This window comes from Marmota monax, unplaced genomic scaffold (assembly GCF_021218885.2).
Source record: "Marmota monax isolate L192 unplaced genomic scaffold, Marmota_monax_Labrador192_F-V1.1 WCK01_AAM20220418_F8-fsc00196, whole genome shotgun sequence".
NCBI classification, from domain to species: Eukaryota; Metazoa; Chordata; class Mammalia; order Rodentia; family Sciuridae; genus Marmota; species Marmota monax.
This window is the reverse complement of record NW_026694390.1, coordinates 532,836-545,935: the sequence shown is the minus strand read 5'-3', so window position 1 is coordinate 545,935 and position 13,100 is coordinate 532,836. Positions and strand designations below refer to the sequence as shown.

At 37.8% G+C, this 13,100-nt stretch overlaps 1 protein-coding gene across 3 annotated transcripts; it reads left to right on the top strand.

Annotated features, from left to right (window-relative positions):
• The first annotated feature begins 318 nt into the window (after positions 1–318).
• Positions 319–11,456, top strand: Thoc3 (THO complex subunit 3). Of its 3 annotated transcripts, none has more exons than XM_046468095.1 (7): positions 319–666; positions 1,416–1,572; positions 3,140–3,344; positions 7,124–7,285; positions 7,400–7,500; positions 9,567–9,662; positions 10,728–11,456. In XM_046468095.1, the coding sequence occupies exons 1-7, from the start codon at positions 400–402 to the stop codon at positions 10,889–10,891; spliced, it is 1,152 nt and encodes a 383-aa protein (XP_046324051.1). In that variant the 5' UTR covers positions 319–399; the 3' UTR covers positions 10,892–11,456. The 3 variants fall into 3 exon arrangements, with proteins under 3 accessions (XP_046324051.1, XP_046324053.1, XP_046324052.1); XM_046468097.2 differs by having other exon boundaries at positions 9,581–9,662; positions 10,728–10,855; XM_046468096.1 differs by lacking the exon at positions 9,567–9,662 and having other exon boundaries at positions 321–666.
• Positions 11,457–13,100: the final 1,644 nt, after the last annotated feature.

Genomic DNA, 13,100 nt, shown 5'->3' with positions numbered 1-13,100 from the left:
TGATTCAAATGTATGATATGTCAAGATCATTGTACTGTCGTGTGTAACTAATAAAAAAAATTAAAAAAAAGAAACTGGAAGGTTTGCGTTGGTTCCCTTCCTAGATTAAACAGGGATTCAAGTATATCTATCAAAGAGTAAGTAAGGGAGAAATAAGGGCAATAAAAGCAGGCTGAAACATTCAGCGTGGCGTAAATTGAGAGCCCAAAATCTATGCTAATTTGAAAGAGCAGAGGCGGGAAGCACGTTGCAGGCCGGGATTTGTAGTCCCTTCCGGGGGGAAGGCCACCGTGCGCCTGCGCAGAAGGGCGGACGCTCTTCCAAGCGCTTGCGTGAGGCGGCGGCGCCAGGACTGATTGCTCCCAGGCTGGCGGCTGGTTAACCCTCTGAAACACCGTCATGGCGGTGCCCGCGGCAGCCATGGGACCCTCGGCGCTGGGTCAGAGTGGCCCTGGTGCGATGGCCCCCTGGTGCTCCGTGAGCAGTGGCCCGTCGCGCTACGTGCTCGGGATGCAAGAGCTGTTCCGGGGCCACAGCAAGACGCGCGAGTTCCCGGCGCATAGTGCCAAGGTGCACTCGGTGGCCTGGAGCTGCGACGGGCGTCGCTTAGCCTCCGGATCCTTCGACAAGACGGCCAGTGTCTTCTTGCTGGAGAAGGACCGTTTGGTGAGTTACCGGCCCCCGGCCCTGGCCTGGGAGAGGGGCTGTGGTGGAGTGAGGAGCGGTGAGGGAGACAATGAGGGTTGGAGGGCAGAGGAGTGGAATGGAGATCGATTTGAGCACTGGGAGGAAGGGTGTGGGGTGAGGAGAAATGGGAGTTGGGAGTGTGGACGGGATAGGTCGCCAAGGGGTAAGGACGCGGGGGTGGGGGTGGGGGCGGGATGGGGCAGATAAGAGGAAGACTGATGTTGAGGGGAAGTGTGTGTAGCGAGTGTGGTAGAAAGGAGGTGTGTTGATGAGCGGGGTGAGGATGAAGACTGGTGTTGAGCAGGATGGATGAGAATAGGGGGTGGTGAGGGTCCTAGATTTTAAAGTCACAGGGGAGCCGTTCGAAGGAATCCAATGGTAATGAGGAGTGGCTAGGTTCTCTTGGGTTGATGGAGTCCCTGTGGGGTTGAGGAGACCTTTTTGAAGTTCTTTGGGAACGGGCAGGTGAATTGGGATGTTGGTGCTAGAGTAGTGGTTGAAAACCAGAAAGAAGGGAACTCAGATGTGGAACCTCAGAACAGTTCAGAGTGATTAAAGTGGAGGGAAGGGAGGCTATTGAAGAGAGTTCTGAAGAAAGGACTTGGAAGGACTGGATACTTTCGAGTTATCTAGATCGTCTTTGTCCCAAGATACTTTCAGTCGAATACACTTATGTTTCATGTAGAGGCAATACATCATGAAGTGTCACCTGGATTCTTTCCTTTCAGGTCAAAGAAAACAACTATCGGGGACATGGGGATAGCGTGGACCAGCTGTGTTGGCATCCCAGTAATCCTGACCTCTTTGTCACTGCATCTGGCGATAAAACCATTCGCATCTGGGATGTGAGGACTACAAAATGCATTGCCACTGTAAACACTAAAGGTGACTATTCAAAGTGTGCATTGGGAAGATAAGCTTCTTGTATTAATTCAGCAATTATTTATGGAATATGAGCTTTAGTGCTCTGCAAGGTGTGGGAAATCCTGAGCTGAATAAGACAGTCCTCTAGAACCTTGTGGTTTAATGTGGAGAGAGATATATGCATAAAAATGACATAGTTCATGGAGACTTCTACAAGATGGATACCCAGATTAGAAATTTATATGTATACCTGGGAACATACAGAATTTGAGCACTCTTTTTGAGTAACCAAAATAATTTGGTGGTCAAGATGCAGTGGGTAAGGAGTAGGAGGGGCAGTCTTAGGAGGGAATGGCATATGCAAACGCATGGAGACTTTGGGAAATTCAAGTAGATTAGAATGGCTGAAGCTTGGATAGTCTTCGTGGTGTGGAAGAAAATAACCAGAATGTTATATAGCATGTTTATAGGCCATGTTCTTATCAGATATTATCCAGTCAATCTTGAGGTCATTTATCATAATTAACACTTAAGATGTCATTGATTGGGCTGGGGATGTGGCTCAAGCGGTAGAGTGCTCGCCTGGCATGCGTGCGGCCTGGGTTCGATCCTCAGCACCACATACAAAGATGTTGTGTCCCCCGAAAACTAACTAACTAAATAAATAATTCTCTCTCTCTCAAAAAAAAAAAAAAAAAAAGAAATTAAAGTTTAAAAGATGTCATTGATTGTAAAATGCTTCAATATTGTATGTACCATTAGGGAGGAAAGTTGCCTGATAACCATGATATACCCAAAAGTTTGGAATTCATCTTTATCCATTTAAAAATACATCATAGAAATTAAAATGTGAAAAAACTTGAATTTTAGAATTGATAAAATTGAAATTTTTAATTTATATTTTCAGTAGTGGATTATTGGATTTTTTTGAATAAGACTTACTTGGAGGAAGTAAAGTGATACAATTAATGCTTTCCCCAAGTACTTAATTGCTGATGCATGAGTGATTTAGGTGGTACATGGATGAATGTTAAAAATCAGTTATATATATATTTTAATGCCTAATAGAAGAAAAGAACTAGCTCATAGAATTTGTTGTTCAATTGAAGCTAAACTTATTTAAGGAACTTTTTGTGTCAATTTTGAGAAAAAAATCTTTAATAAAGAAAAGTATAATTGTTACATTGACAGGATAGAAATTGGGGAGGAGGTATGTGAGTAGAGTTTGAGAAATGCTGGTGGAAGAATGAGAATCTTGGTGTTAAATCTGGGTTTAAATCTTGGCTCTGTGACTTTATGGCTTGACATTTTGGCTCATCTTCTTCTTGTCCTTTTTTTTTTTTTTTTTCTTTTTCTTTTTAAATCTGTGGATATAAAGTTTACCTAAGAGGATATAATGTGTACTTGTGAAGACCAAATGGGGAATTTTATAAATGAATGTGCTGGAGTACTAGTTCCCCTTCTATTGACTAGAACTTTTAATGAATGAGCTCTGAAGATAGTTCTGGTCTTCTTTCTGGGATAGCAAATAAACTTCTGGAGGATTATGGGCAAACAGGTGATTTGCTGATTATATCTGGGTTCCCAGGGGAGAACATTAATATCTGCTGGAGTCCTGATGGGCAGACCATTGCTGTAGGCAACAAGGATGATGTCGTGACCTTTATTGATGCCAAGACACACCGTTCCAAAGCAGAAGAGCAGTTCAAGTTCGAGGTCAATGAAATCTCCTGGAACAATGACAATAATATGTTCTTCCTGACAAATGGCAATGGTTGTATCAACATCCTCAGGTGAGTAGCCTCTCTCTTGTGGGAACTGTCATCTCTTTTTCTCTGTTGGTACTGGGAATTGAACCCAGGGTTGCTTTACTATTGAGCTATGTCTCTTGTCAGGACACATGACTAAATCAGTCAGGGTCACTCCAGGTGAACTGGGCTGGCATGAAATAATCACACAAAGACACAGGAAATACCTTTTGCTTTGGGTTCTGTGATGGCTCCTCTGACACAGCTCCCACAAAGTGGGCAAGGCAGGCAAGAAAGAGAGAGGGGCATGCCTCAAACCCTGGTTTTATTGAGGGAGGCTGTTTGAAAGAACATTCCATCCATATAAGGCAGAGGGGTAATGTTACAAGGGGCAGCCCACTCCCATTGGGTAGCCCCCACTCCCAAAGCTGTGCTTCTTTGCAGAGCTGAGATGGGGTCCACCTGCTTCTGGGTCAGGGAAGCCAGTCTCTGCATTTCCATCACTCAAAGCTAGGGGGCGACCAGCTCCTACGTGGCAGCTCCCTGCAATCTATAGCCCTTTTTGTTTTGAACTGTGATCTTGCTAAGTTGCAGTCCTCCTGCCTTAGTTTCCTGAGTAGCTGGATTATAGGTGTGTGCTGCCAGTGTCCTGCTGACTAGGATATCTGTGTGCTGGGTGCTATGGCATATACAGAGATGAGTTAGACATGAGTCTGTCCTGAAGAACTTAAAAGGCAAATAGTAATTTAAAAAAAAATCATAATTTCTGTTAGGCACATTTGAGCCAGTTACTTTACATTTCACTGAGTTCTCAGAAATCCAGGGGTTTGAGTGTATGCTTCCTATTTGACAGATGAGGATCTGAGGTTCAGAGAGGTTAAGTCACTAGTCAGCTAATGAGCACTAGAACTGCATGCATTTTGACATATGACTAATTTGTATGCTTAAAGTTTCAGCTTAAATGTCATTTTCCCTCTGGTGATGCTATCTCCATTCTTCCTATTTTCCAAAGTTCGAGGAAGGTTAGAATTGCATGAAATGTAATTGCATATTTACTTGTCTATATCTCTCATTACACTGTAAATTCTACTATGGCAGGGACTGTGTTTGCCTTGTTTATCATTGAATTGCCAATATCTTAGGTTAGTACCTGTAATAATTGTAGGATCCCAGTAAATATTTGTTCTGTAAATGAATGAATTGAAATTCAGGTCTGTTTGAGTCTGTCCTTACTGTTATCCTAGTGAGCAGTATTAGGTAGAGTGAGATAAGTTCTGTGATTGAGAGGCCAGGAGTTTGCCCTGGAACCCCAAGGAAAGAACACATTCATTGTAGGGGTCAAAAGAGAGTTCCTTAGATTGATCTTAAAAGGTGAATATAATTTTAAGAATAGCAAAACAGTAGACAAAACCGTTGTGAATAAGTGTGACTTATTTGGAGAGTAGTTAGGTCAGGGTTGTTGAGGAGTATAAGGAGAGAGGGCATGATAAAAGTTATATAAAATTGAAATATAATTTGGGACTAGATTATAAGAAGCCTGGGCACTGGTGGTACTTTTATAATCTAGTAGTTATGCCTGTTAACTTAGATTTTATTTTGTAGCCAATGAGTATTCTATACTTTTTAAAAGAATCTTATTTATTATAAAACAAAGATATTGAAGTTGTATATGACACATGTTTAGCTTAATGAACATCTGCTTAATGTTTAAGTAACCTCACCTAGGTTGAGAAATAGTACTTTTCTGCCACCCCATAAGTCCATATGTGTGTTTTGTCCTAATCACAACTCTCTCCCTCAAAAGCAAATACTCCTTGACTTTTATAGTGTTTCTTTTTCGTTTAATCTAGTGCATCCTAGATACTGTAGTTTTGCTCATTTAAAAAAATACAATGTCTTATGACATTGGGTTAGACTCTATCCCTTCTTTTCCTTTACAATTTAGCAATTGTACTGTTAATCTGTAGAGAGTCCCAATCTAGATCTGCTGGTTCCATATGTTTATGTATTAGAGTACTTTTATGAAGCAATACATTCTTTTATCTACTATTTGGTTATCCAATGATATAGTTCATTTAGGAAAGGAAGGATAATTTATTTTTTAGTTATCAGATAATGAATTTGTTCCCTATCACTTTCAAACATGACAACTAGTTAGGATTTTTTAAAAAAATAATCATTATATACTTGTATTTAAACACAGTGGAATGTGTTTTACTCTATTATAATTATTATCCTTATTAAAGCTCAAATTATCTTATCTTTGGCCAATGGGAGTCTCTTCAAGTTGATTTCTGAGTTCTTTTTTAGATATAATCCTAGTAGTCTTATGTTTCTTCCTCTCTGATAGGATAAGATGTTCTAGGTTCATCTTGTATGTTTTTGCTCCAGACCTTTAGTCAGAAAATCCTCTAAGCAGCTCTAAATTATTTTTAGAGAAATAATACACTATTGGAGTGACTCTGCACCATGTACAACCAGAGAAATTAGAAATTGTGTTCCATTTGTTTACAGTATGTCAAAATGTGTTCTGTAAAATAAGTAAATAAATATTTTTAAAAAAGAAATTAGCTTGGAATTTCCATTGCTGCTAGATTGATCAATGTTTCTGAACCTTTTTTGTGAACAGAGGTAGGAAATATATCTATATATTAAAGATAAAATACTTTGTAAATTCAGGCTAATAACTTCCAATTAAAATTTAGGATGACAATTTTTTTTAAAAAATATTTATTTTTTAGTTGTAGTTGGACACAATACCTTTATTTATTTATTTTTATGTGGTGCTGAAGATTGAACCCATGGCCTTGCACGCGCTAGGTGAGCACTCTACCACTGAGCCACAACCCCAGCCCAAGGATGACAAATTTTTACATCTCTTTCCAAATTTGGTTTCTTTCCAAACTTTTGTTTTTTAAGGACACAGGGGATAATAAAAGTAGTATATCCTATTGTTACTTTTTGCCTTTATTACATGTTAAATACTATCTAACCACTATCACCAAGTTGATTTACTTAAAATGGTAAAAAGAAATTATATTTTTTGCATAATTTTTGCATGTATTTTCCTTATTTTTCCCTCACTTAAGAAGTAATACCATATATAGTCAGAATATATAGCTATTATATATTATACCCTTTTAACCATATGTAGTTTCATAAGAACCTGTATCTTTAATGTTCCTATTAGTTTGTGTGCTCTTAAGTGTGTAGTCAGTTTGATTGTCAAAGCTCTTTCTCAAGCTAGGCATGATGGCGCACACCTGTAATCTCAGATACTAAGGAAACTGAGCCAGGAGAATCATTTAGCCCATGAGTTCAAAGCCAGCCTGGGCAACATAGTATGACCTTGTCTTAAATAAGATGAATCAGGAAGGGTTCCTGGGAACATTATTCCTGTAGTTCTTTTTATAACTTATTTATACTTATAAAACTTTTAGATACTTTATTAAATTTTTTTGGTATTCTTTATATTTGGTAGTTTTGCTGGATGTAAAAATCCTTGATTCATAAATTCTTGCTGTTTATCTTAAATATACTACTCCATTTTCTTTTCACATAAAATGTTGCTGTCAGAGTCCGATGATAATTTAAGTCCAATAATTTTACTAGTATGTGTCTAGGTGTTGGGTTGTTGGGTTTATATTCTCAGGTATGTGTTGTGCTCTTTCAATATGTAGCTTGAATACTTTATTTCAGGAAAGTTTCTTGAATTGCACTTTTGGGTATTGTTGTGTAGGTTTTTTCCTTTCAGTGTCGCCTGTCATTGTCTTAGCATCACAATTCTCTTCTGCAGAATGATTGCTTTCTATCATGTTTCTCAGCTACCCGGAACTGAAGCCTGTGCAGTCCATCAACGCCCATCCTTCCAATTGCATCTGTATCAAATTTGACCCCATGGGGAAATACTTTGCCACAGGAAGTGCAGATGCTTTGGTTAGCCTCTGGGATGTGGATGAGTTAGTATGTGTACGGTGCTTTTCCAGGTAAACGACTTAGTCATCATTCCTTTGGGGTGACTAAATTTTATTGCATCCTGGGTAAAACTGTACTGTCTTCTTTTTGGTAATTCTCATGTCTTTCTCCATCCCCCTTTATAGGCTGGATTGGCCTGTGAGGACCCTCAGTTTTAGCCATGACGGGAAAATGCTGGCATCAGCATCGGAGGATCATTTTATAGACATAGCTGAAGTAGAGACAGGTAACTTCATGAGAATCTTTTTCTGTCTTTCGTCCCTGGGTTTCAGGCCTTCTTTTGTTATGTGTTTTTAGCTCTGCACGTTACTGCTTCACCAGTGTTATCATAAATGAAACTGTCTCCTTGAGACAAGTTTGTTTATGTTATGACTTCATTGCCAGGTAATAAAAGAGTAAAAGGTTAGATAAGAAAGTGGCAGACCTGACGGAAAATAATTTAGGAAAATATTTTACATTTTTTTAACTTTTAATTCTTCCACTGTAAAGAATTTTTTTTTTTTTTTTAAGTAGAAAGAGGTCAGGAAGAAGAAAAATATGATCTGTGATCCCATCATCTGAATACAACTCCCGCTCCTTTTTTTTTTAACATTACCATATATTTCTGTCTTTAGTTTCTATATAACTTGGAAAAATTTTGTTTTAAATTTAAGGAATTATCAAGGCTTCTTTTCTTTAAACAAAACAGAAGTTGAAAATAAAAAAACGGGGGAAAAATTCATTGTACAATATAATTTTCTTATGGTTCCCCTGCTCCTGTACTAGAGAATGAACCCAGGGGCACGGTAGCACTGAGCTATATCTCCAGCCCTTTTCATTTTTTATTTTGAGAAAGGGTCTTGCTAAGTTGAAGAGGCTGGCCTCAAACTTGTGATCTTCCTTCCTTAACCTTAGTCCCCAAGTAACTGTGATTCTAGGTGTGTGCCACGGCACCTGGCTAGATTTATTTATTTATTTTTAATATTTATTTTTTAGGTGTAGATGGACACAACACAATGCCTTTATTTTTATGTGGTGCTGAGGATCGAACCCGGGTCCTGCCTGTGCTAGGCGAGTGCTCTACCACTGAGCCACAATCCCAGCCCCTAGATTTATTTTTTAATGTGTCTTCCTTCCTTCCTTCTTTCCTCACTCCCTTCCCCTCTCTCTTCTTTCATTATAGCCAGGTTTGGTGGTGCATGCCTACAGTACTGAGACAGGTAATTTAACAGGAATCTGTCTACCTCCACTCTATCCCACCTCCAAAAAGAATCCAAACTATGTAGAATTCCCCCTTTCATTTCCCCCTGAAGAAAACAGAAAAAGAAACCTTGAGATTCTACTATTTAAAGAATACCTGTTAATAACATGCTAGGCAAGTGCTTTACCACTGAGCCACAACTGCAGCCCTTATCAAATATTTTTAACATACGTATTTTTAATTTTCTTTATAACCTAGTTTAAAAATTTAAAAGTAAGGTGATTATCAAAATAAAGTATGATTACATTATTGATAGCATTGTTTTGTGCATAAATGAGAATACCTAAAGTTACTTTAGGGGATCAGTTAAGTTAATACACCATATTACTGTGCTAAGAGGAAGAGCTAGGTCTGTATGTGCTCAGATGGCAGGTCTGCAGATCATATGGTTGAATGAACAAAGCAAGTAACCAGACTCTTCATGGGTTGTGTTTCTGTTTAGGTAATAAAACTAAAACTTAATTGTAAAAGAACTTTTTATAAAAACTATATCAGATGTAGAAGATTGGGAGAAGGCCACGTGATAGAGAAAAAGGATAAATTTAAACTTACATTGGTGATTTAATATCACTAAAATTAAAATAAATAAAAATTTCAGTCCCTCAGTTACTCTAGGCACATTTCATTTCATGGACTCAGTAGCTGCATGTGGCTTGAAGCTACCATATTGGACAGTGCAGAAGAGGATGTTTCCATTGCAGATGTTTCTGTAAGGCACTGCTCTATGCTCTGTTCCCTTGCATTGTTTGAATTTTATATGGTAATGCATCTTCATTTGTGCTTTAAGAGTAATAATGTGCTTATTATAAAATATTTGGAAAATGCTCGAAATATAAAGAAGCAAGTAAAAGTCACCCATAGTTCCATAACATTTTTGTGTATTTCTTTCTAGTCTGTCCCCCACAGTATTTTTTTTTTTTTTTGGTGTGTTATAGGAGCAAATAACATTTTAGATACAATTTTATATTCTGTGTATTTTAATGGTTAAAGTTAAAATAAGAAGTAGTTTTTTTTCTGGTAGCATAATAAAACAGAACTTCGTTTTAATATAGTCCAGTTATTTCAGCTCCTCAATACCATATACTGCATCAGTCTACTTCATCTTTGGTGGTCTGGAATGGTAATGCCAGTCTCATATAGTCAGCATGGTATGTATCTTTCAATGATTAAACTTTCCAATAAGACCAGGGTGTTAAATTTATAAAGCTACATGGTTATTTGGAAAACATTTTAGAAGCCCTCTAGGGTCTACTTGTTTTTTTTTTAAAACTGTGTTTGTTATCTTAACCAATCCACAACAGATAACATGGAATTAATGGCCCAAGAGAAGTGAAAGAGGTGTAGTAGCTTCAGAAACATTTTTTTTTTATGTTCTTATAACTTGGAAATTTGCTCAGACATATAGCTGTAAATGTTAGATCATATCATCATGAAGAATGGTTTCTGTGAGGAAAAATGTGAATTGTCCCTGAAATAGAATTACTTAAAAAATTAATTCATACATACACAATGTATGAATATAAATATTTCTATTTAATAGCTTTGATATAATTTGTATACCATATAGTTGACCTATTTGAAATGTATAATTCACTGTATCCTGTATCTTTACATTAGTATCACACTGTAGGTATTTTATTATATAATCTTAACTGAGATTGGAAAAAAGTTTAGCACAGCTAAAGAATGTCAGATTTCATGTATAATTTTGACAAATTGGGAAAAAAAAGACTTGGGGAAAAAGGTCTGTTTGCAAGGCATTATGGTTTAGTAGATCTGTTTCTTTGGAGACAGACTGACCTCATGTGCTGTCTCTGCTTTTTCCTTGAAGTGTGATTTTGTTAAGTTACTTTTTTTTTTTTTTTTTAAATAAAATGGGCCTTAAAGTTGTTAACTGCCTTATTGGGCTGTTCTTGGTATTCAATAAAATATAAACCATTTGATACTTAATGGGTGCTCAACAAATAGTAGCAGCTGTTACTTTTTTTCCCAGGTAGTATAGAATAGAGGTTCAGAGTACTCAGCTTAACCTTCTTGTGTTTAGACTCTGCTCTGCCACCTACTGGCTTGTGACCCATATGTATCTGTCTCAGTGTTCTCTATAAAATGGGGTAATAATTATACCTATCTCAGGATTGTTAAGTGGATTGCATGAATTTATAGAGGTGAGTACTTAATTAAATTGATTTGTTTTTCTATGTTGATTTCTGTAGGAGACAAACTATGGGAGGTGCAGTGTGAGTCCCCAACCTTCACTGTGGCTTGGCACCCCAAAAGGCCTCTGCTTGCATTTGCCTGTGATGACAAAGATGGCAAATATGACAGCAGCCGAGAAGCTGGGACTGTGAAGTTGTTTGGGCTTCCTAATGATTCCTGAGAGGAGGACCTGACGTAAGGAGAGGAAGCCCCGCAGAGACACCATGTAGTTTGGCCTGTTCTCCTGGACTTGATGGATACCCTAAATTTTTGTAAATTGCTAAAAATTATAAAAGTCTTTTGTGAAGCTGCCGGTTCCAGTTCCCTTCCCATGTTTTATGTTAGCTTTTCCATTTCCACCCCCCCCCCCCCCCGTATCAGTTGGCTAAGGAGGACTTTGCACTGTGGGACCTCCTGTCTTCCCTGATTTTAGATATGTGGCAGACTTTGTTGAGCTTGATGCCTAGTTTGGAGAGAGGGTGGGATGGGGATGGAGGCTTTTTAATGATTAAGAAAGAAATATATATATGTATAGTTTTGTGAATTGAGCATTTAACAAAACTGACTTTTTATTATGGGGTTTTGGGACTTTTATAGATATGTATTATTGTTAAAGGGAGATATTGCTGTTTGTATTTTCTTTTATAATCTGAGAAATAGAGTTTAAATGGTATAGTTCTGTTTAATGACCTAACCAAAGAACCTGAAATAAAGGAACAAAGCATTTAGTGCATGGGCTACAGCAACCCTTAGAAGTCATCAGTGGTTTCTGTGAATGTGTGTGTGGGCCTGGCTTCAGTATACACAGGATTTGTAGATAAATTATGACAAACACTGAGAAAAGTTATAAAATATAAACGAGGGCTGGGGATGTGGCTCAAGCGGTAGCGCGCTCGCCTGGCATGCGTGCGGCCCGGGTTCGATCCTCAGCACCACATACAAACAAAGATGTTGTGTCCGCCGAAAACTAAAAAATAAATATTAAAAATTCTCTCTCTCTCTCTCTCTCTCTCCCTCCCTCTCTCTCTCTAGCTTTAAAAAAAAATATATAAACGAGAAAGACAAAATCAGGATAAGACAAATGTAAATTAGAACAGAAAGTTATGACGGGAAATTAAATAGAAATATGTAAATATTGTTAAAAAGAAGAACATGCCGGCTTCTCATGGAAAGCAAAACCTCTTACCTCTAAGAGAAGTGGCTCATGCAGGGGGACTTGTTACCTATGAATGATATTTTGATTTTTCATTGTATCTTAATTTTTTTGTCAATAATAATAAAAAATAGAAATGTGCCTCAGTAAATGTTTGTAAGGAATTTTGGGAAAAGTAGGTAAAAAGAAAAATTATTCCTGGCACCAAGAGATAACCATTATTAGCTTTTCAGTGGATAGCCTTCTGAGGTTTTCCTGTGTCCATATTATATATAAAAACATGTTTATCTTTCTTTATATAATCCTTGAAGGGTACACAAATCAAATATGACAAGATACATTAGGCAACGTGCCCAGTACCATGTTGAGTGCTATTATAAACAGTAAGTCTTAATAGACATTTTTAGTTATTAGGCATTCCCTTCGTGTCTAGTACTGTAACGAGCACTTTACTTCAGTTGTTATTCAGTTTTTTGTTTTATGTTTGGTTTTTTGGAACTGGAGATTGAACTCAGAGTTACTTTAACACTAAGCTACATCCTCAGCCTTTTAAATTTTTATTTATTTTGAGGCAGTGTCTTGCTAAGTTGCTTAGGGCCTTGCTAAATTGCTAACTTTGGTGTTGAACTTGTGATCCTCCTGCCTCAGCCTCCTGAGTTGCTGGGATTATAGGCGTGCACCACCACCATGCCCAGTCGTTTAGTTTTTATAACAGCCTTCCGAGTTGGATATTTTTACCATTTACTACCCCAGGGAATTTGAGTAAGTGAATGTTGCTTGTATGGCCATTTTCAGAACTAGGTTTGCTTAATGGCCCATATGCCTTCCATTGCAATGGGCTACCCTTTTTTTGCAGGTATTACCATTCCCATTTCACAGATGAGTAAACCTTGGTTCTGAGAAGTTGACTAATGGCCCAGATTGATGAATGATTGGTTGAAACTGGTCTTGAGGTTCAGTAGTGTTTCTTTCAGTCCCCCAAACAACCTTTGTCACCCACCTAACCTGAAGAATGACTTTTCAGTTGCAAACAAGCTTACTATTTCATTATTTCAAAAGCTCAGTGTTATTCTTGGTGTATTTTTCTTGTTTTTGCAGTGATCTGCCTTTATTGTGGTTGCTGCTGTGTTTAAATATTCCTCTTAGCATTGGAAACTGATACTAAGGGTTTGGCCGTAATCTTTTTTTTTTTTTTTTAATTTTTTTGTGTTCTCTGAGTTTCGGTAATGATCTTCAT

Coding starts and splice junctions, on each gene's coding strand:
- Thoc3 (XM_046468095.1), top strand. CDS start 400: ATGGCGGTGCCCGCGGCAGCCATGGGACCCTCGGCGCTGGGTCAGAGT. Junction 7,286..7,399: donor TGTGTACGGTGCTTTTCCAG/GTAAACGACTTA, acceptor CCCCCTTTATAG/GCTGGATTGGCCTGTGAGGA. Junction 7,501..9,566: donor CATAGCTGAAGTAGAGACAG/GTAACTTCATGA, acceptor GTTTTAATATAG/TCCAGTTATTTCAGCTCCTC.